This window comes from Nannospalax galili, unplaced genomic scaffold (assembly GCF_000622305.1).
Source record: "Nannospalax galili isolate Female #2095 unplaced genomic scaffold, S.galili_v1.0 scaffold411, whole genome shotgun sequence".
NCBI lineage: Eukaryota > Metazoa > Chordata > Mammalia > Rodentia > Spalacidae > Nannospalax > Nannospalax galili.
The window spans coordinates 91,617-114,006 of NW_008329714.1; the positions used below are offsets into that span (position 1 = coordinate 91,617).

The 22,390-nt window shown below is 49.2% G+C and overlaps 1 protein-coding gene across 1 annotated transcript in view; it reads right to left on the reverse strand.

Moving 5' to 3' along the window:
• The window catches only part of Sbk1 (SH3 domain binding kinase 1), a 44,101-nt gene extending 21,953 nt beyond the window's left edge, over positions 1-22,148 (reverse strand). The window contains exon 1 of the mRNA XM_008841593.3: positions 21,385-22,148. Coding sequence (XP_008839815.1) covers positions 21,385-21,497 — 113 coding nt within the window. The 5' untranslated portion in view covers positions 21,498-22,148. The remainder of the gene's footprint in view (positions 1-21,384) is intronic.
• Positions 22,149-22,390: the final 242 nt, after the last annotated feature.

Sequence of the window (22,390 nt, forward strand, 5' to 3'; positions counted from 1 at the left end):
CGCCCCGCGCACGCGCACTCCCGCCGCGCCGTCCCGCCGCGCGCTGCGGGCTCGGAGCTTCCCGCGCCGAAGGAGCTGCGCGCTCCCCGCCCGCCTTCCGGCCACGCCGGGTCCTAGCGCCGGTGGGCTCCTCTCCCTCTTTCCACCCCGGGCTTTTCTAGGTCAGCGCCCACGAGGGGGCAAGAACGAGGTTAGAGAGGGCTCGGGGGAGTGGCACAGGGTCACCTGGTCCAGCTGCCTGGTCCCCGAAGAGCCAGACTGTCCCAGACTATTCCAGTCTGAGATGGTGGGGCGGAGCCTGGATCTGTTTTAAGGAAGGAAAACAAATCCGAATTCTCCTATTCAAAATGCATTCATTCAACCACCCGTCCATCTGTCCATCCGCCTGTGTGCCCATTCATCCATCCACCCACCCATTCGTCCAAATTCCACCGAGACCTCAGAGAACAACCAGTCTACTGAGAGATCGTGTTGAGGTCGGGAGACCATGCGTGGCTCAGACTGCCTGGGAACCCTGCTGTAAAGGGGTGAGGAGTTAAGGAATAGATGGGATGAAAGGTGCTTATACAGAAGGGAAGAAAAGGGATCCCTAGCCGAGGCCGCAGCTGTGCAAAGCCACCCAGTGTGAAGGAGCTTTGTTAACCGGAAATTGGTGGCCTGTATGCCAGAGGGGCGGATGAGGACAGAGATGAGAGACAGTATGGGAACAACGCATCCTTCCGGGACCCAATCTCTCTCCTGCGCCTCATCGCTGCAGCACACTGTTTTCTCAATGGAAAAAAAAAAAAACTCTCAACACACCCGGCACCTCTCATCTTCAAATCTTTGATCACATTGTTCTTTTCAACCCAGCATTCTCTTCCCAACTACACTGATTGCTTCTAGAACTTTTAGAGCCAGAGATTGCAAACTTAAGTACCCTTAGGTGGGGCTAAGGTGAATGGCTCATTCAGTAAAGGTCTTGCTGGACAAGCAAGAGGTCCTGAGTTTGGATTCCCAGCGCGTATATAAAAAGCTGGTGCTGTGGCACCTGTAATCCCAGCTCTGTGAAGGCGGAGTCAGGTGGATCCCTTGGAGCTTGCTGGCCAGCCAACCTAGCTAATCAGTGAGCTCCAGGTTCAATAAAGACCCTGTCTCAAAAACAAACAAAAAGATCTGAGGTGAGGAGATGTGGTTCTGATCCCCAGCACCCAGATAAATGCCAGACCAGGGTTCTGAGCCCAGCACCCATATATATGCCAGGCATATATGGCAGCCAGGCTATAATCCCAGCACTGGGAAGGCAGAGAGAGAAGCTCCCCAGAGCAAGCTAGACTAGCCAAATGAGCTCTGGGTTCAAGTGAGAGACCCTGTCTCAATCTATAAGGTGGAGAGCAGTCTAGAAAGACACCAGAGTCAACCTCTGGCCTCTACATGCACACGCATGCATGCACACCCATGCACATCCAAACACACACACCCCACAGGTACCCGTAAGAAAATAAATAGGTGGAGAGTGATTGAAGAAGACACCTGATGATATCAACTTCTGGTTACACACGCACACACACACACTATTCTTAGGTCAATAAATTACTAAACAGGCCTAGGGGTGTGACTCAGTGGCAGACTATTTGCCTAACATGTAGAAGGCTCACTGGATCTTCAGAACTGGAAGAAAAAAAAAAATTGAGGCACAGTCTTTTAGTTGGCAACCTGCCCTGTTGAGAACACTACTTTCATTCCTAGCCCACCTTCACCTGTCTTTACCTAAGTTCAGTTTTCTAGAATCCAAGTCCTATGTGGTTACCAGCTCTGCAGAATGTAAATTAGGCTGAGTTGCTCCCCTACATGAAATTGCCAAGGACTCCCTGTTCCCTCTGGGGTAAAGCCCACCTCCCTCCCTGGTATTCAAGGCTGTTAGTATTTGGAGCCTACTTGCTACACCACTACTGAGAACCTCTGTTCAGCCTTGGTCCCAGCTATGGTCTTCAGGAATATCTGCTTTCTCACCTTGCCTGTTGTGCATTTGGGTCCCTCTGTCTACATCATTTCCTTCTCTGATTTTCCACACAAATTATCTTCTTTCCACATGTCCTTGTCCACCTCTTATCCTACCAATGTCAGGAGTTTCAAATTACCCCTATCTTTGTTTTAACATCCCCTCCCCCCCGCCGGGGAAAGTATTAGTGCTCCAAACAAGCAAACAGAAGAGTTTGAGTTACTGGGTCCACAGGCGCAGGAGACTGGAGAAGGAACAATGTCTTCCTGAGTTTCAAAACTGTCCTTGACATATTCTTGGCCATGGTTACTGACACAGCTTACTCCTAAATGTCCTCCAAAGGCCTACGTCAAAACTTTGGTCCTGAGGCTAGAGAGACATAGAGAGATGGCTCAGCCTGGAGATACAAGGAGACCCTGTCTCAAAAAGACCAAAAAAAGAAAGAAAGAAAGAAAGAAAGAAACAAACAAACAAACAAACAAACAAACAAAAAACAACAACACTGGCTGCTCTTGCAGAAGACCCAGACCCGGGTTCAAATCCCAGCACCTACATGGAGGCTAACAACTGTCCATTACTCCCCAGTTCCAGGGGATCCAATGCCTTCTTCTCTACTCTGTGGGCACTGACTGCATGGATGGGTGCACTGCACTTACATATATGCAGTCATAATATTCATACACATAAAAAAATAAAATAAAAAGCTTGGCCTTAAGTGCTATTGGAAGGTGGTGGAAACCTTTAGAAGATGGGGAGGGGGTTTAAAAGATGTAGGAGATTTTAGGTCATTTGAGGGCATGCTCTCAAAGGGAATTGTGGGATACCCATCTTTTCATTCCTGGCCATGTTGTGAACATGCTTCCTCTGTTATATGATCCCACCATCATATACTGCCTTGCCACTGGCCCCAAAGCAATAAAGTCAAGCAAACTGCTGAAGCCTCCAAAACTGTGAGCCAGAATAAAGCTTTCTTATTATCTTAAGTATTTTGTTAAAATAGCAGACATGTGACTGACATAGCCATCAAGGATTATCCAGTTCAAGGCTACCTCCTGCAGAAGCGTTCCTAAATTCTTCATCTGGGGCTTTGATTGTCCACAGTGCAATTAGTAAAGGTTTGCCAAAATGTATTGTGGGTAATCACAACCCAGTTACCCTGTCAGCATTGTCGGACTCCATATGTTCTGGGGCCTGCAAGTAAGAGGAGGACTTAGGACTGAGAGTTGGGTCACACCACCAGGTAACCAATCACAATCAGCCAAGGTCTTAGCTGGGCTGTGGTGATTCAAGGATGGATGGCAGGAAGAGGAATCTGCTATGGCCGTTCAGCAGGTGGAGGGGAGCTGCAGTTTGTCCCTCTTGCCTCCCTCTTCAAAGTTTCCCCATTAGAAGTGGCTTGTGGAATTCACAGAATTGTGCAGTGCAATGGTAGAATGAGATGATGACCATGAATTTGTGCCACTGAGACTCTGCCGTTTAAGACTAGAGCTGATCATCGGCAGTAGTAGCTGTGAAACCCACCTATATAGTTCACAAAGGAGGCTTCTGTTTCCTTCCTGTGGCTGATCCAGGCAGGGCACTAAGTCATTCCTTGGGGCCACAGGATGCCTTTAACTAACGTTTTGGCCCCAGGGCTTGCTGTTGGCTTTATGGAAGAATTTGTCATACTGCACTGCAGTCTAGGGTTCTTCCTACCCCACCTTTCTTCCCTCTTTCTCTCCTCCAGAGGCTGGATCTGTTGCAATCTGACACTTGTCCCAGCCGTCCTCCCTTTTTTATGCCTCTCAAGCATTTTCCATAATAAATTACATGTATATCTGACCCCACCTTGGCCTGTGCCTCAGAGAACTGAACCAGCACAATCTATCTGACCAGAGGAACCAGAGAGCTGACTGCAATGCTACAGTCCTTTGTCCTTGACACCTAGAGGTAAGGCAGCTCAAAGTTGTTCCTACAGCAATGCTCCTTCCATAAGGTCTCCATAGATGCAGTTCAGGTAGCAGACCCTGAGCAGCATGGCATTGTACAAGCTCTCAGAGACTGTCCTTGCACTAGGAAATACTCGAGGCCAGAAACTCCATGGACTTCCAGTTAAGCATGTTCCCTGTGGTTGGTGTGTTCAGTTTCTGCTACTTGGGGTTGGGAGAGATGGAAACGGAGTCACACAGTTTTTCTCTGTCCTCTAGAACCTGTATATCACAACATTTCAAACTAGAGTCTGGTAACACAGTAGCTGTAGAAAGTGAAGATGTTGTATTGGGTGTGTTGATGGTCTTCATGCTGGGGGGAAATTGGGCATCTCAGGCTCTTTCTTGCTCTTGTCCCCAGTTGGGATGCAGAGGTGCTCTGGTTTGATGGTCCATGTGGTCTTTGTTGTACAGGGAGAATCCCCTCCCCTTGGGTGGTCACCATGTGCCCAGAATATCAATGCTGGTGACTGCCTCACACAGTTTAATGGATCAATGACCCTGGTGGCATTAGTGACTGAGTAGCTCAAGATAAGGTTTATGATGACAGATATGGGGCAGGGAATGGTGGCACATGCCTTTAATCCCAGTACTCAGGAGGCAACAGTGGGCAGATCTCTGTGAGTCTGAGGCCAGCCTGGTCTACAGAGTGAGCCAGTCAGCCAAGGCTATATAGTGAGACCCTGTTTCAAAACAACAAACAAACAAAAAAATTAAGGCAGATACGATGCCATTTGTAGGCAAAGTTACTGAAGCCACTGGCTGCTGGAGCAGGAATTTCGAGGGCCCTAGAAGACAGACGTCAAATTACTGCCAATAAACTGAGCCAGGGCTCCACCAAAACTCAAGGCAGCCTGGGTGCAGTGGCTAGAGGCGGTAGATCTCGGAATCCCGGTTTGGAGAATGCATTCTACCCGGAGCAGCAGCACGTCCCAGCCAGCGTTCTTGTGTTCTTGGCCCCACGTGGGAATACAACTCTGAGATCGTGGGTGGCCAGCAGGCAGCCACTGATGCTGGAAGTGCTGAGTGGTGGCAGTTTTGTTTTGTTTGATGGCAGTGTGAGCAAAAGACCTGCTTCTCTGTGGTTTAGCAGGCCTGCTGCGCTTTGAGGCAGGAACTCCTGCTCCTTGCTGCCCAGCCAGCCAACAGAGGCAGAATGTCCGTAGTCAGGGAGTGGTCGTTCTGAGATTGAATTCAGGAAATGGGATTGGGGGGAAGGGGTATGATAGATTCGTCTCCATCGTGGTTTGTCTTTGCTTAGTAAAAATAGCTGATACAAATACGACAGAATGTTCACACTGGTTTTAGTGATGAATTTAGGCCCCATTTCCACTTGCCTACAACTACATTCCATTTTTCAAAACAACTGAAAACTATTCTGTGGAAGTTTTTGTAAGTGTGATTTTTTTTTTTGAGATACAGTCTTACTATGTAGCCCAGGATAGACCGGAACTCACCATCCTCTTGCCTTAGCTTCCCAAGTGCTGAGATCACAGATGTGTTTGTCTTCCTCCCTCTTTTCCTCCTTTGTCTTTTCCCTTTCCTTTACCCTTCCCCACTCTCTTTTGAACTTGCTATGTAGCTGAGGATGACCTTGCACTCTCCTCATTCTCCTGCCTCCACTTCTCTAGTGCTGGGACTATAAGCATGTGCTACCAGGTACAATTTTGAACTTTCCTACTGCGTGAGTCTATGTTTGCCTAAAACCAGGTCCTAGAACTACCCAGGATAAAGCCAAGTGGAGTGGCTCATACCTATATTCTCAGTACTCCAGAGGCTAGGACAGGAGGATTATCACTAGTTCAAGGCCAGTCTGGGCTATAAGAGACCCTGCCTCAAAAATAAAATAAAATGCAAAACAAACAAACAGCAAAAACACTACCCAGGATGACATCATTGGTCATGCTCTGAGAAGCACTAAACTGGGAAGAACCTGACAGTGCTGGCCACTACCACCTTGTTCTCTAGTCACCGTAGTGGTGGGCACCTGTGCCCCTTCAGGCTGGAATGCAGCTATCTCTCTAGGAAATGAGGGGATGAGGACCTGATGGCTCCTGACCCTGCCCATGGTCCCTGCATCTCTGGAGTCCTCCAACTGAGGCCCAGATTCTCAGAGCTGGCTCAGTCCCCCTCCTTCCAAAGTCACCCCCACTGCAGACATTTGTGAAGGAGCAAGTGCTGTCTAGCATGCATCCCTAGGGGGCTGGCTTCAATGATGCCCTAGTTTGATTTCTCTGAAAGAGACCTGAGTCTAGGAGTTAAGATTATGTCCTTTAATGTGTGACCTCAGGGAGGAGAGTAGGGAGACAGAAAGACAGACAAGGCTTGTGTCATGGAACCAGCCACCCCACCACTTCAGAAGAAACATACACAGGCCACTCCACTGAGGAATGCTCAGAGACAGCATAGGACATGCTGCCCAGAGTGACTGCATCCCAGGGCAGGTATCCCTGAGAGCTGCTGGGGCGGGGGTGGGGATGTAGGTGGAGCCAGAAAGCCCTCAGGAAAAGAGATGAAGATGCAAGAGAAGTTGGGAAGGAGGCCAAGGACATATGGGTGGGGAACTGGCAAGCTCTGCCACAAATGCCTGCTGTTTGGAACCTCACTGGGCTTGGCATAATGCCCACATAGTCCAAGCAGCACAGACTCTGTTACCCAGCATCTGTGCACACGTTCTGGTACCAGACCCCCATTTCCCCTTGGGAACTCACATTCTCTGACATACCTTCCCTACTTATTAGGTGATCTGATGATGAGGGTGTCCATAAAGGGAGCATGTGTTCAATTCTGGGGCTGGTTATGTGACCCAGCCCCATCAATCAGTGTATAACACCTGTCCCTGGCTGTAGGGATACTTTCTGAGATGGGTAACTTCCCCCAGCCAGGCCAAGGATGAAAGGCAAAGAGTGCAAGCCTGGAGTCACCCACTGGGGACAGTCACAGCAGAAGCCAGCACAGCAGACAGCAGAGCTAAGACATGGGTACAAGCCTTGTCATCCGAGCACCTTGATCGAGCTGTGCTTGAAGATTCAGTGAAGTCTCCTTTGAGTTTAAGTCAGAGGGACTTGGGTCTGTGTTACTTACAACTCCAAGCTCTCTACACTATGAGTGAATGTGGGATTCTAAAACGGTTAAAAATGCAGGAGTGAATTAAACATTTTCTCACCTGTCTTGCATAAGCGCCATTCCCCATTCTCTATTCTCTCTCTCTCTCTCTCTCTCTCTCTCTCTCTCTCTCTCTCTTTTGAGACAGGGTCTCACTATGTAGTCCAGGCTGGCCTCAAACTTGATATCCCTGACTCAGTCTCCTTAGTGTTAGGATATCTCAGTTGTGTGACACCATGCCTAGATTCCATGCCCTCTACTCTCTCTCAGGTCCGGTCTGCTCCTGACACACTCCAGACAATAGACCCAAAATGGCCCCCAAACCCCCACCCCCAGCCCCTTCTCAAGCTCTTGTTTATTTAATAAACACAGATTTGGGGGCTGGAGAAATGGTTTAGCAGTTAAAAGCACTGACTGCTCTTGCAGAAGACCAGGGTTCCATTCCCAACACCCACATGGTGGCTAACAACCGTCTGTAACTCCAGTTCCAGGGGAATTCAGTGCTCTCCTCTGACCTCTATGGGTATTGCATGACACGGGTGCACTTACACACATGCAGGCAATATACTCATACACAAAAAATAAAAATAATAAATAAAATCTCAATGAAAATAAACAGATTTGTGCAAGCCGTGTTCTAAGCCTTCTGCATACACTAACACCTTTATATCTTGATGGCTCCTTTGGTGTAAATGTTTTCCCTATATGTCAGGGGCATAGGGAAATCAAGGGGCTGAGATTCAGACCCACAACATGTCCTGAGTCTTGGCCCTGACCACCCCTCCATGCACTCCAGCGTGGCCGTCCCAGCCCTTCGTGCTACCTGCTTCATCTCATTCTGTTTCTCCTTTCTCCATCCGCTGGCTTGACCTGTTCTACTCCTGCCTTGTGCTGCTGCCAGGGAAGGCATATTCCTGGTGTCCTGGGACTAGGGGTAGGACATAAAGTGAAGGCCTGGGGGCTGGAGGGGCCCAGGCCACACCTACTCCATTCCCAGCCTGCTGGGGGCTTGGCCCAGGCAAGGTCTGAAAGAGGCAGGCAGGGGTGGGAGCTAGAGGCGGATGGGTGGAGCTGGGCCTGCAAGCCCTAATTAAGTGAGTTAATTAGGAGGGGAGGAGAAGCCTTGTGGGAGTTAATAAGCTTGGCTAATTAAGTGGATCCCAAAGAATAGCTCGAATTCTAGTGGCTGGGGAGAGGCACCAAGGCCAGTTTCACAGCCTATGCCTCCCTGTTCCCAGAATGCAGGACAAGAGACTCCCTTTCTTCCAAGCCCTCTCTCCTGGTGGATTCCATTCCTATTTAATAAATACTATCCCCCCCTGGACCCTGGGATATTCAAGGGGTTGGTGAAGGGCTGACTGCTTATGGTAGGGGACACATGCTGCATTGTCTCATCAGTTTTCAAAGACAAACAGATAGAAAACTCAAGGTATCAACCATAGGGCATTCAACCCCACGAAGACTGTGTTTCTGTGCTGAGGATGTGCACAATATGAGTCCCACATGACACACACCGTGCCACCCAGGCCTTGCAGCTCTTCAGAACACTTGGCACCACCACTTCCTCCACAGCACATACTTGTTCATTCATTCAACAGGCAAATACTTCTTTATCTTTTTATTCTTTTTTGCAGTGCTAGGAATCAATCTGGGTCTCTCACATGCTAGGCGAGCACTCTACCTTAAGCTACACTCTCGCAGCCCCCAAATATTTCTTAAGTCTTCTCATTGTGTGCTAAGCACATTTACAATGAACAACACAGAAAAATCCCTGTCTTTGCAGAGCATCAGTTCTAGTGAGGAAAGACAAACAAGATTCAGAAGTAAATGATACAGTTCAAGGCATTAGTGTAAAAGCAGTGATGATTCAGAAACGAGGTGGCCTGCTAGAAAGTTGTCACAGAGATGGTGATGTCTGAGCAGAAACTTGAAGGAGGTAAGGGAGGGAGCATGCAGACACCAGGAGCCAGACCAAAGAGCTAGCGCAAAGGCCCTGTGGTGAAAGTGTGCTTAGGATGTGAATCAGCAGTGAGGAGCCCATAAGGCTGAAGAAGCATGGGATGTCAGTGGTGATGGAGACAGTTCAGGCCTACTTGAAACCTTTGGCTTTGGCTCTGAAGGAGGTCAAACCACTGGAGGGTTTGGAGCAGAGAAGGGATGAAGGCATGGACTGGGTCTTAGGGAGAACAGACTGGGCAGGGGGTAAGGGGACTATCCAGGAGACTACCTGACTCAGACAGGGGAGAGGAGATAGCAGCCTGAGCCAGAGCTGTAGGGGTGCAGTGGTAAGAAGTGACAGGATCCTGCACCTATGTGGAGGCAGAGCCAGCAGGTCCAACAGAACTCTTGACTTACGCATGACAGTTGTGACTTGGCTGTGCCCAGGGTGGTCATGTGGGAATATGGACTCAGGTTCTCGAGTTATTTTTCATTTATTTTTATATTTTTCTCCTTTGAGTCAAGGTCTGGCTACATAGCCCAGACTGCCTTTGAAAACTCAGTATGTAGCCTAAGCTGGCCTCATACAATTCCCCTGCCTGGGATTCCAGGCATGCAGTACCATACCCAGTTTTCTATGCCCATTTTAGGGCTGACAGACTGGATCACGGAGCCTTTGGGTAACCTTGCCAAGGCCACAGGACCCAGAAGTAATGGGTCTGGAGTTTGTGGTTGCAAAACCTGACCTTTGGCCATAGACGTTAGGAAAAGAGGCCAAGGCTACAGAAACATCTGCTTGCTGGACCAGTTCCTGTAAGCACAGTGCTCCCTCTAGTGGCAAGTATGCTACAATGCGGGACAGAGCAAAGGCTCACAACCTGCATAGGCCAGTCTCTCTTAATTCTGCCTGGTTCTGGAAGGGGAGACCACATTTCCATCTTCTGTTCCCCATTACCCAGGCCCTTCCCCACTGGCCCACCAAGGCCCCTTCACTGGTCCTGACTGAGCTGTGCCAGCCCCAGGGCACCTTCCTGCTCCCCTGTGTGTCTTTTCCCTCTGCCAGAAATTGGGCCTCTGCCCACACTGTGGTCCTGAAGCCCTGCTGCACTCTTAACTAGAAAGAAGTCCGCTAGGCCACACATGCGCCAGACAGTGTCTTTTTACAGTCTTTAGATTTGTGAGGGACAGAGCCATCTCAGACAGCTGTCCTCTCAGAGCACTGACATCCTACCACCTTCAACTCTCTCTACTCCTCTGGACTATTTCGCCAAGCTCAAACCCCAGAACTCAGACTCACCTGACCCTTCACCCTCTGTGAGTCTCTAAGTCAGCTGCTTGTTCTCTGCCCCTCCACTTCATCCATTCCATTGCTTGTGACAACTCTTTGACCTCATGGACACAGTCACCCACCATGGTGTCATGTTCTCACCGCCCAGAAGCCTGCCTGCCATTACCACCCACCTCGTCCTGCCTGGGCTCAGCAGTCTACTGCAGAACCACTGCCAGGAAAGTGCCCCCGCATGCTTACCCATCTCTCCTGTTGGGTACCTGCTTGGCATCCTCTCACTGACTGCACCAAGCAAGTGGCACCACCAGGGAGAGCCACACACTAAGCAGTCAGGCCCCTTAACCTCCACAGGCACAGCTTTAAGGAAAGCACACTGTTGCCCCATAGCTCCCCTGCTTTTCTCTGAGCACTGCTGCCCAAGTTTCCACTGCCCATGAATGAATACCCTATTGATATTGGCAAGGCCAGACACCATGAACCAACTCCAAGTGATGCCTGTGTGGAGGTCTGTGCAGCCCACTCTACATGGTAAGGCATGGCTAACTCCTTCCTGCTTCTCTTCTCTCCCCATGGTGTAGCTCTCACTTCCCCAGGTGAACACAGGAATCTGGTTCAGTTCCACAGCCTCTCTCCCCTAAACCACAAATCCAGCAACCATTCTGAAAATCAGTATGGAGGTTCCTCAGGAAACTAAAAACAGAACTATCATGTGATCGAGCAAGATAGTTCCTGGATATATACCTAAAGGAACCTGAGTCAGTATGCCAGGAGATACTGGCACAACCACATTTACTACTATACTGTTCACAATAGCAAGATAGGGAGCCAGCCTAGAAGCCCATCAACAGATAAATGAATAAAAAAGGTACAGTGATATACATGTCTGAAAATGTCACAATGAAGTCCATTATTTTGTATATTAACTAAACAATAAATGATAATAATAAATTTTAAAAAGAAAAATTGAGGGGCTGGGGAGATGGTTTGGTGGGTAAAGTACTTGCTATACGAATATGAAGGCTTGAGTTTAGACCCCCAGTAAAAGCTGGGTGTGGGAGCACACATCTGTAATATCGCTGTTAGGGTGGGGGGCAGAGATAGGCAGATCCAGGGGGCTCACTGGCCAGCCAGTCTAGCAGAAATGTTGAGCGACAGGTTCAGCGAGAGATCCTACCTCAAGAAGCAAAATGAAGAGCCAGGTGTGGCATGCATGCCTTTAATCCCAGCACTCAGGAGGCAGAGGCTGTCAGATCCCCTAGGACTGGAGTTACGGATGGTTGTTAGCTGCCATGTGGGTGCTGGGATTCGAACCTGGGTCTTCTGCAAGAACAACCAGTGTTCTTAACTGCTGAGCCATCTCTCCACCCCCAGTTTCTTGGGCTTTTAAAAAACATTTATTTATGGGGCTGGAGCGATGGCTCAGCAGTTAAGAACACTGGTTGTTCTTGTAGAAGACCCAGGTTCAAATCCCAGCACCCACATGGCAGCTAACAACCGTCCTCAACTCCAGTCCCAGGGGATCTGACAGCCTCCTCTGTCCTCCATGGGCATTGCACGGCACAGGTGTACTTACTTACATGAAGGCATAACGCTCATACACATAAAAATAATAAAATATTTTTAAAAATTTTTTGAAAAAAATTTGTTTTGTGTGTGTTTGTGTGTGTGTGTGTGTGTGTGTGTGTGTATGCATGCATGCATGTGGAGGCCAGAGGACAACTTATAGGAGTCAATTCTCACCTTCCACTATGAGGATTCTAGGGATCCAACTCAGGTTGTCAGGGCTTGGCAGCAATCGCCTTCATCTGCTGAACCATCTTGCTGGGACTCAACAACATCCAGTTTCTATTTCATAGCTACAATGTACTTTTTAAAGTCTCTAAACAACAATAGCTTGTTTTACAATTTTTGTTATTCTGAGCATTCTGTTCTCCTCCTCTTCCTCCTCCTCTTCTTCCTCTTCTTTTTTTTTTTCAGTCTTTTTGAGAGAGGTTCTCTCTGTAGCCCAGCTGGCCTAGAACTCACTATGTAGACCAGACTGGCTTCAAACTCACAAGTGCTGGGATTAAAGGTGTGTGCCACCATGCCTGGCCAGTTCTTAAAAAATTTTTAGGTGAGCCAGGCATGGTGGTGCACTCCTTTGATTCCAGCACTTGGGAGGCAGAGGCAGGCAGATCTCTGTGAGTTCGAGGCCAGCCTGGTCTCCACAGTGAATCCAGGCCAGCTGGGGCTACAGGGAGACCCTGTCTCAAAAAGACCAAAAAAAAATTTTTTTTTCAGGTGTAGGAAGGTTTTACCTGTGTGTATATAAGTGCACTATGTTCATGTAATGTCCTCAGAGGCCATAAGAGGGCATTGGATCCCCTAGAACTGGAGCTATGACAGTTGTTAACTGCCATATGGGTGCTGGGAACCAAACCCATGTTCTCTGGAAGAGCAGCCCGTACTCTTAACTGCTGAGCCATCTTTCCAACCCTGTTCAACCCTGTTTCTGCCTCTTGATTCCAGACTTTTCTCGAAAGTGGGCCCCTAGATTTTTGTTCATTTTTAAGAGCTTTCAAAATCCAAGAGAAAGATTGGGAATGGTCCCTTTGGGAATGAATACTGGCCTGGTGGTAGGATGGAACTTTCTGGGGAGACAGAACATCCTATGTCTTAACTGGGGCATAGGTTATCTGGATGCATTCATTTGTCAGAACTCATTAAGCTCATCACTTAAGATCTTTACATTCAGTCTAAGTAAACTGTGCCCAGACTTTAAAAAGTGCAATTCATAAAACTTACAAACAGATGAGAGGCCTGTGCTTGTGGGGAGAGAGGTGCTGGTTGGCTTGAAAAGTTTGGGCTGGGCTGTTTCATTGAGAAACCCCAACTCTTGGATAGTCTCTTCTCAAGCTGGTCAGTTTCAAAGACAGAAGATAGAACTAAGGCTGGATGTGCTGCTCCATGGTACCGCCCATCTGAGCATGCCTGAATCCCCCAGGTTCTACCCCAGCACTAGAAAAGAACAAATTAATACAGATGGGGGAGAAGAGGCAATTTGAAGGCTATTGCATCTATACAGGGAGAAGAAAGCTAGAGCAAACAAAAGACAGCAGAGTTAGAGGGGAACTAGCCATGGAGCCTCCTGGAGCTTCTAGAAGGTCAGGCCTAAGCCCGCTACTTTGGGGCAAAGTGGAGGAAGAAGGCTGGGGTGGGCAGGAGTAGGGTCAGTACCTTCTATCTTTGCATAATCTCCCAGATGGGTGAAGCCCCCTCCATCGGTGCCAGTGTCCCTCTCCAGACCCTCTGTTTCATTTTCCCTATTGAATAAACCTCTAGTCTTTGAGAGCCAGAGGAGAGGCAGTGCCCAGCCCTGCAGCATGGGGAAAGACACCTGAAAGTCAGAGCTCTAAACCAGCCCTACTTTTGCCCAGCTTCAGTTCACCCTCCTTCCCATCAATGCTGAGACCTTTAGAGATCTGTGGAGCCAACAATGGCATTCATTGGCTGGTCCATGCTCAGCTTAAGGTTCACAAAAGGGGCAGTTTTCTCAGTCTGCTAAATCACTTCTTAGGTTTCCGTCTGGCTTCTAGATTGCCAAATGCTGCCCTTGCCTCCTTTCTCAATGAACGCTTTCCCGCACATGTGTGCTGTAATAGGCAGGATGAACCCCTCAGCTGTCTGAGTCACAGCCCACCCATGCTGTGAGCACACTCCCTCACATGGTGAACTGGCCTTTGCAACTGGGCTGAGGAGTGAGATGGGAGCCCAGCTGCTGTGCTCTGAATGTGTCTCCCCAGATTCACAAATTGGAACCTTAGTTCCTCACAGGGCGATATTGGGAGGTGGGGCCTAGTGGGAGGGGCTTGGATGATGGGGGCAAAGTCTTATGACTGGCTGGAAGCCTTTGCCTCCTGAATGAGTACTTGTTCTGTTGGGGCAGGTTGTTGGAGAGTGAGGTGGGCCTGTATTTATCAGTCCCTTCCCACTTTACAACATGAGTTAAAGTTGCTTGAAGCCTCACCAGAAGCTGGACAGATACTGGCACTGTGCTCTTGGGCTTCTCAGCCTTCAGACCCGTGAGTCAAATACCATACTCTATGTAAATCATCCAGCCTCAGGAATTTTGTTATAGTAACAACAACAACAAAAGGGGACTAATGCACCAAATTAATCTCAAAACTCCTTAAAAGGTTTTTGTGCAGGGGTCAGGGGGCCAGGGGCCAGAGACGGTCCCTTGCTGATAAAAGGGGCTGTGGAGCAAGGGAGGCCAGTACCTTCTGGAAGCTGGAAAAGTTAAGAAAATGGATTTTCCTGTCTAGCTTCCAGAAAGCTCTTCTAGAGCATTCCATCAACACTTTTATTTTAGATTAGTTGCTCTAACATATTAAAACTAGGATATAATAAATTTCTGGGGGGTTAGGAACCTAAGTTTATGGTGAATTTCTATGGAAGTAATTAAAGACTCCTATAGTTTGGAACTTTTTAGTGTCTTCACTGTGTAGCCCAGACTGGCCTTGAACTCCGATCATCCTGCTGACTCATGATTGTTCTGACTCAGGATCCTGAGTGCTGGGGTTATAGGCATACCAGTCTCTGTACCTGTCTTTTTTTTTTGAGACAGGGTCTACCTGTAGCTCTAGCTGGCCTGGAATTTACTATGTAGACCATGCTGGCCTCAGTCTCACAGAGTTCTACCTACCTCTGCCTCCCAAGAGCTGGGACTAAAGATATGTGTCACTATGCCTGGCTGTACCTGTCTTCTTAATATAGTAGCATGCTTTGGGTATTTTATTATAGTAATGAAATACTGACATTATATAATACCCTCTAAATGCATTTAGGAGACAAAATTCACAGAATCTGATGATTCTTCCTCTTAGAGGTAAATGATGTGATTGGAGTTAGATACATATACAGATAATAAGAAAACTCAAAGGAAGGAACAGGGTCACTGAGAAACTCAAGGACCTTGTCGCATGGACTGGGCATGAGTCATAGTGGCAGAGCACTTGCCTAGCATGTGTGAGGCCCTATGTTTAATCCCAGCGACATAGAAAATAGAAGAAAGAATGCTGTCATAGATATTTCCCATTTGAGAAGTATGTTGGTCAGCTTTCCCTTGATGTGACAAAATACCTGAGATCAATTTACAAGTAGGAAAACTGTATTGTGACTGGTAGTTTCAGAGGTGCCAGTGGGCCTATGGGCCTGTGATAAGGTAGATCAACATAGTAGGGAGTACATGGGGAAGAAAAACTGCTGAGAGGTAGGGGCAGGGGAGAACACCAACGCCCCCTTCTAGAGTATGTCCCCCAGTGATCTAACTTCCTCCCCCAGGCCTCACTTCTTAGAGGCTCTACCACCTCCTAGTAGTGGGACCAGCCTTTAACACAGTGCTTGAAGAACAAGTGAGATCAAAGCTGAAGTTCGGCAGGCGGTTCCGTTTCGGCTATGCTCACCGGTCTTTGCAGTGTCAACAAACTTATCTTTAAACAAAAGTTTGCTCATGGTTTTGGACTTCAGTCTGGAAGTCCAAGGAGCTTTATACAGGTTCTGGCAGTGGGGGGTGCGGGGGGGGGGGGGAGGAGCCACACAAGTGCATTATATCATGGCAGGAGCGCATACCTGGCTAGGCCTAGCTGGCTTTTCTCCCTCTACTTACAAAGCTACCAAGATTTGATCACGGGTTCCCCATCCTCATGACCTAATCTAAGCCAATCACCATCTAAAGGTTTCATCTTTAATACCACTGTTGAATTCATTTTCTACCTTCCTGATATCCTTAACATACTGTGCCCTGGAGCACATTTTCCTCCCTGGGTCTTGGCCTACCTATACTTCCCTCACCCTCTATCTCCCTTCCTGACCTCTGCACTGGTGTCCTGTATCCACACTGGTCCAGCAGTCATTGATTTGCCCCAGAGCATCCCGAGAGATCCTTTAAAACATCAATCAGATTCTATCACTTCCCGACTTAAAAGCTTCCAAAAGCTTCCCAATCCCATGGAGCATAAAATCCATTCTCCTCAGTAGGGTTATCACAGCCTAATTGATCTGGCCCATTCCCATCTCCCCTTGCCACTGTCCCCACCATTAGCTCTGCCCTGGCCTGGCCACACTGATCTATTAGAGTGCGTGCTCACCTCTGGACAGCTGGCCTCTAGTCCTTTGCCGCTCTGTCTCTGCCTGGATGGTAAGCCCTCCCTTCTCTAGGTCTCTACCTTCCCAGTTCCTAGTTCCACTGTAACATGTTCTCCAAGGGGATATTGAGATCCCTCCACCACCTGTATGTATGTATGTATGTGTGTATGTGTGTGTGAGTGTGTGTGTGTGTGTGTTTCTCTGTCTCACACTCCTTCCTCTGTTTCTCTTTCACTCTCTGTCTGTCTCTGTCTTTTTCCCCTCATCCCTCTCCCTCTCTCTTTGTGTCTGTCTCTGTTTCTCTCTCCCCCTTCCCCTCCTCTCTCCTCTGTCTCTGTATTTCTTTGTGTCTTTCTCTGTCTGTCTGTCTGTCTCTGTCTTCTGTCTCTTTCTGTCTCTCTCCTTTCTCAGCAACTTTTCTTCACCTTCTACTGCCTACCATGTAAAGTGGGTGTTTCCTGCCTGTCCTGCTCAGTCACTTCCCAGTGGGTTTGAACCTGATGATCACATTATTGGTTTCCTTGTGTTTCATTTGTCCCTCTTTTGGCTTAAGCTCCAGGAGAGCAGGGCTGGTATTCTTCATCTGGTTCCTAGCATTCACCCACAGAAGATGCAAACTCACTTTGTTGAGTAAAAGAATGAACCCAAGCTGGGTGTGGTGGTGCACGCCTTTAATCCCTGCACTCGGGAGGCAGAGGCAGGCGGATCTCTGTGAGTTCGAGGCCAGCCTGGTCTACATAGTGAGTTCCAGGACAGCTGGGGCTACAGGGAGACCCTGTCTCAAAAAGACCAATAAATAAATAAATAAATAAATAAATAAATAAATAACCAACCCAGCAGTCACCTATTGCGAGCTGGGGTTTGCATTCTTATAACCCAGTTATTCCATTTCATCAAGCCCCATGAGGTTGCTCTGTGGACCACCTCTCCTAACTTCCCTTGCAGTTAGCTGTTACAGCCAATGCATGTGGACACAAGGGAAAGAAGCTATTTCCAGCCGTGGGCCATAAAACCTCACATGCGATGATATTTTAGATTTTTAATTTAATTGCTTGTTTTCTCAGCGTAGCCTCTGCTGGCCTTGAACTCACAATCCTCCTGCCTCAGTCTACAGTGGGATTGCAGGCGTGCACCATGCCCCACTCTTCCAAATTCCAAAGAATTTCTTCTTTGCCAGCTGCATGGAGAGATTTTGAGGTCTTGGGTGATGACAGAGTCCCAAGATGGGAGGGGCTGGGATCACTGAAAGGAGCTGGGGTCTTCTCCTCTACCAGTCTCCTTGGGACTCCCAATTGAGTGGACATAAGACCTTACTGGAATGGAGCCATTGAGAGTTCCAGGCTTCTGAGCGCAACAGCTGCCTCACCTTAATTAACACATCAAAACACCATATGTAGGTGGCTAGTGACAACACCTCAGGTGACAGTGTTGCTGGCAGGTTTTCACAATATGCAGATGTGTTCTCCCAGAAACAGTTAGAGCTCACTGCAGTTAGAACTCACTGCATTGCAAGTTCACTGGACTGCGGTTTGAGCCCACAGGGTTGTGAGCCCCTCCAGGGAGGTGTCTTTATCAACCTCTCTGTGCCTCAGGATCCAGTCCCAGGAGGCCTCGGGGAAAGGGGAAAGTTTGTTCAACCCACAAAAGAGTGAACAGATTGTCTGCACACCTCATTGCCTCTCTGTCCCTAATTGTTCCTGAGAAAGTTCAACACTAATTTTACAAAGACCCAAAAAGAAGCCAGGTCTTCTTCACAGTCACACAAAAGAGATGGAACAGAATCAGCCCTGGGGCTTTTTTTTTTTTTTTTTTTTAATCTTTTTGAGACAGGGTCTCCCTGTAGCCCCAGCTGTCCTGGAACTCACTATGTAGATCAGGCTGGCCTTGAACTCACAGAGAGCCACCTGCCTCTGCCTCCCAAGTGCTGGGACTAAAGGCATGGGCCACCGCGCCCGGCAGCCCTGGGGCTTTTAAAAGGTGATTGATGTCAGTTCTGGAGAAATCCTGGCACCAGAGAAAGACTGGGAGAGGTGAGTGGGGCCTTTGAGGGCACCACACATTGCACTAAGTCCAAGGTGACCTCATCTAGTCTCTGCCCTCCCAGCCAGCTCTGCCTGGCTCCTGAAGCCTGGCGGTCCACATCACTCAGTATTTTTAGCTTCACCACCTGGCACCTGCGGTCACCATTTCTGCCTAGCCTGGCAGTGTCCCTCCCTGGGCCTTAAAGAGATAGAGTCCATCAGTTACAGTGCAGACTAGTTCTTGCAAACATAGGTCACTATACCCCAGGGCAGGAGGCAGAGGGACATCCCCTATAGGGGCATCCCCAAAGCTACAGGTGGGAGACAGGATGAGGAAGGAGAGGCAGGAGTTCACAGCAGTCTGATCACCAGGCCAGAGCTAGCCTCTTTCTAGGGCTTCTGGAGTGGTTCACCAGTGAGGACTGATCAATATCACACATCCATTGTTTTAAGACCTGAGGCCAGGGAGCATAAAGGCAGGGCCTGGCAATATTTAAAATTTTTATTTTTATTTTTGATAAAAATTGTGTGTTTATGAAGCCAGGCATGGTGGCGCATGCCTGTAGTCCCAGCACTTGGGAGGCAGAGGCAGGCGGATCTTTGTGAGTTCAAGGCCAGCCTGGTCTACACAGTGAGTTCCAGGACAGCTGGGGCTACAGGGAGACCCTGTCTCAAAAAGACCAAAAAAAAAATGTGTGTGTTTGTGTCTGTATATGAGAGTAGGTATGTGTACCTGAGGGCAGGTGCCCACAGAAATCAGATGCATTAGATCCCCCAGGAGTTAGAATTACAGGTGGTTGTGCACCATGCAATGTGGTTGCTGGGAACTGAACTCAGGTCCTTTGGAAAAGCAGTGCTCTTAACCACTGAGCCATTTTTCCAGGCCCCTGGCAGTATTTTTGACAGCCATCTCAGAGTTGGAGGTACAACTCAGTGGCAGAGCATTAGCCTAGCATGTGCAAGGCCCTGGGTTCCATTCCTAGCACCAGAGGTTGGGAGGAATGGATCAAATTATTTCTTTTTTTTTGACCCCAATTGACCTGGAACTCACTATGTAGACCAGGCTGGCCTTGAACTCACAGAGATCTGCTTGCCTTTGTCTCCCAAGTGCTGGAATTAAAGGCATGATCCACCACACCCAGGTGGGTCAAATTATTTCAATGCCCTGTCTCTTCATGCCATTTCATCCAGATGTTCATGTATTCATTCATTCATTCATTCATTCATTCACCAAACACTTTGAGCCTCCACTATGAAAATAATGGCTCTACTGTGATTGTAGAGTTCTTTGGAGTCAAGAACTGTGTCTGTCTAACTTCTTTGAGTCTCCTAACCTGCCTGTTTGGTTTCCATCCCTCCCCCATGGTTGGCTCTGCTACCTATGGGTCAAGTACTCAGCTTAGTGGTCAAGGCCCTTGTGATCTGACTGGCTGTCCTTGCCAGCCTTGCCCTTATCTACACCCAGCTTCTTTTCCAAACCCCTAGCCTTTGCCCTTGCTGCCCCACAGCTTGTGGTGCCTTTTCCTCAGCCTCACTCCCTGGGAGGCCTCTGCACTTTTGGACAGACTGGGTAGGGTATGTTTTGGCTCCTGCAAGCAGAGGTAGCCCATCTGTCATCCTGACTCTCTGGGTGCTCACTCCCACCAAAGCACCCTCAATCTGTGTCCATGCTGTCTGCTAGCAGGCCATACCCTGTGTGGCTAGGCCAGGACTCTAGCTAGAGTCCCAGCTTAGGCCTGGTACTCTGTAAGTATGCAGTCAGCCTGTCTCATGGGTCAACTGGCAACCAGGGCAGGAATCACCCTCCCATTTCAGAGATGAGAACACAGAGGCCCAGATGGGGCTCAACATAGTCATGAGGGGCTCCTGGTTTAGGCCACAGGTGCCCACATTCTTTCCTCTTGTTCTTAAGGGACGTGGAGGGAGCACTGGCTTGGTCCTGCGCTTCCCACCCACAGCTGTGCTGACTCAGGCAGGATGGGCCAGAGCAGAGGTGACCCTGTCAGCTTGTCCATCTACTTCCAGAGCCTGTGGCCACAGCTTGGGTAATGTACTTGGCTGAAGCCTGGGTTTCCCTGCAGTAGGGTTATGGTGAGCTGGTAAAAGGATGTGAACCCCATCTGGTACCATGCATAGTCTCTCTTTCTCCCAACAAAGGCATTTGGAACTCACATCTGCTCCAGTGAACCTGTGTACACAAACAGCACACACAAATAAGTCACACAGTCACAAAAACCTTCATTCTCTCTCTTCCTCCATCCTTTCCTTTTTTACATATATATGTGTGTTCTCACAGTCTCAGATGGACACTCCCACAAAACATTTCACTTTTTTTTTTCTGTCTTTTCGAGACAGTCTCCCTGTAGCCCCAGCTGGCCTGGACCTTGCTATGTAGACACAAAGATCTCCCTGCCTCTGCCTCCCAAGTGCTGGGATTAAAGGCATGCACCACCATGCCCCACTACGTTTTCACTTCTTAATTCATTTATTAGATGGCCATACAGTGCTGGAAGGACAAGTAGCTCCAAGATTGGAGAGGGCTTGGGGTTTCTGGAAGGCCTTCCTGGAAGAGGAAGCATTGCAGCTGGGCCTGAGTGGAAGGGAGCCAGAGCATCGCTGGAGGTAATATAGGGGAAGAGAGTGAGATGGGGTGGGAGGTATCAACCCCACTCAAACAGGCCTTGAATGCCAAGTGTTGACTTCCAGTTGTGGGAGCTAGGGTGCCATGGATGACTCTAATCAGGGAATGAACATGACAATGGGAGGTGGGGGTGTGATGTGCCAGAGTGGGATTATGGGGAGAAAGCTGTGGTGACGACCAAGTAAGATGAGCATGAAGTAGAGGTAGATGGTAAAAGTGGGTAGACAGATTCCATAAGCAGCAGCACCAGGGCCCAGAGCCCCAGGTGGAGGGCTGTACTGTGACCCTGCTAGCCTGCTGCCCACCCCAGGACTGACCTCTGCAGTGGAGCCTCTTCCAGCAGCTCCTCTTCCTCCTCCCTGTGGAAGCAGATGAAACAGAAGGCTGGCACATCGTCCGCTCCACAGCTCAGGGGCCAGGCGGGAGGCATCTCCAGGACCCGGCAAGGATGACTGCTGGTGGACTCCACAGCATCGTCTCCAGCCAGGGTGTGGTTGCTCGAGCCAGCACGCTCCAGGGTCAGCAGCCTGTCCGCCTCAGGACCTGGTACCTTCCTACCTGCCACCTGCACCTTCTCACTCAGGTTACCCGTTGCCTCAGTGGGTGGAAGAGCCTGTGGCTCTGGTGGGGCTCCTGTCTTGACCCACAGGGGTTCCAGCCTTAGACAGCTGCTTGTAGCTGCCTGGGTTCAGAGGTGGCTGGTGGTAGACAGAGGTCCTATCCTGGAGGAGCCCTCAGACCTCCACTTCACTGCTCTTTCAGGGGCAGGACTGGACTGGGAGGCCAGGCCCACTGATGACCCGTCTTTCTGTCCATCTGTGTGTCCAGCTGTCTATCTTCTCCTCCCTAGTTGACCAACAAGCGCAGAGGTAGCTCCCTTGACAAAGTTTGTTCTTCTTTGCTGGGGTGGGTGGCACGGTGGCCTTCAAGAGATCCAGCTGACACTTGAAGCTGGAGGGTGGGTGAGGGTCAGATGAGGCTGGCACAGTGTCTACACTGTCCCCAGGAAAAGTTCTGAACCCTGGAGCCGGGTGCTGGCTGGCCAGACTGGAAGCTGCTCTGCTCCCTCTACTCCCGTGGTGGCTCTGGCTATGGCTGGGCTGTGGGTATTAATAGCTCCACATTCACGCTGAGAAGCCTGGAGGTTAACTCCTTCCTTGCCAGAGCTGGGAGGCTAGCTGCGATGAGGCTAGGCTAACCACAGGGAGGGAAGCAAGGACCACGCCTCTGCAGGGAGCCTGGTGCAGCGGCAGACACCCCCTGCCACCTCCTGCCTGTGAGTCTGTGTACTGCTGGCCACCAGGGCTTGGTCAGATTTCCTGT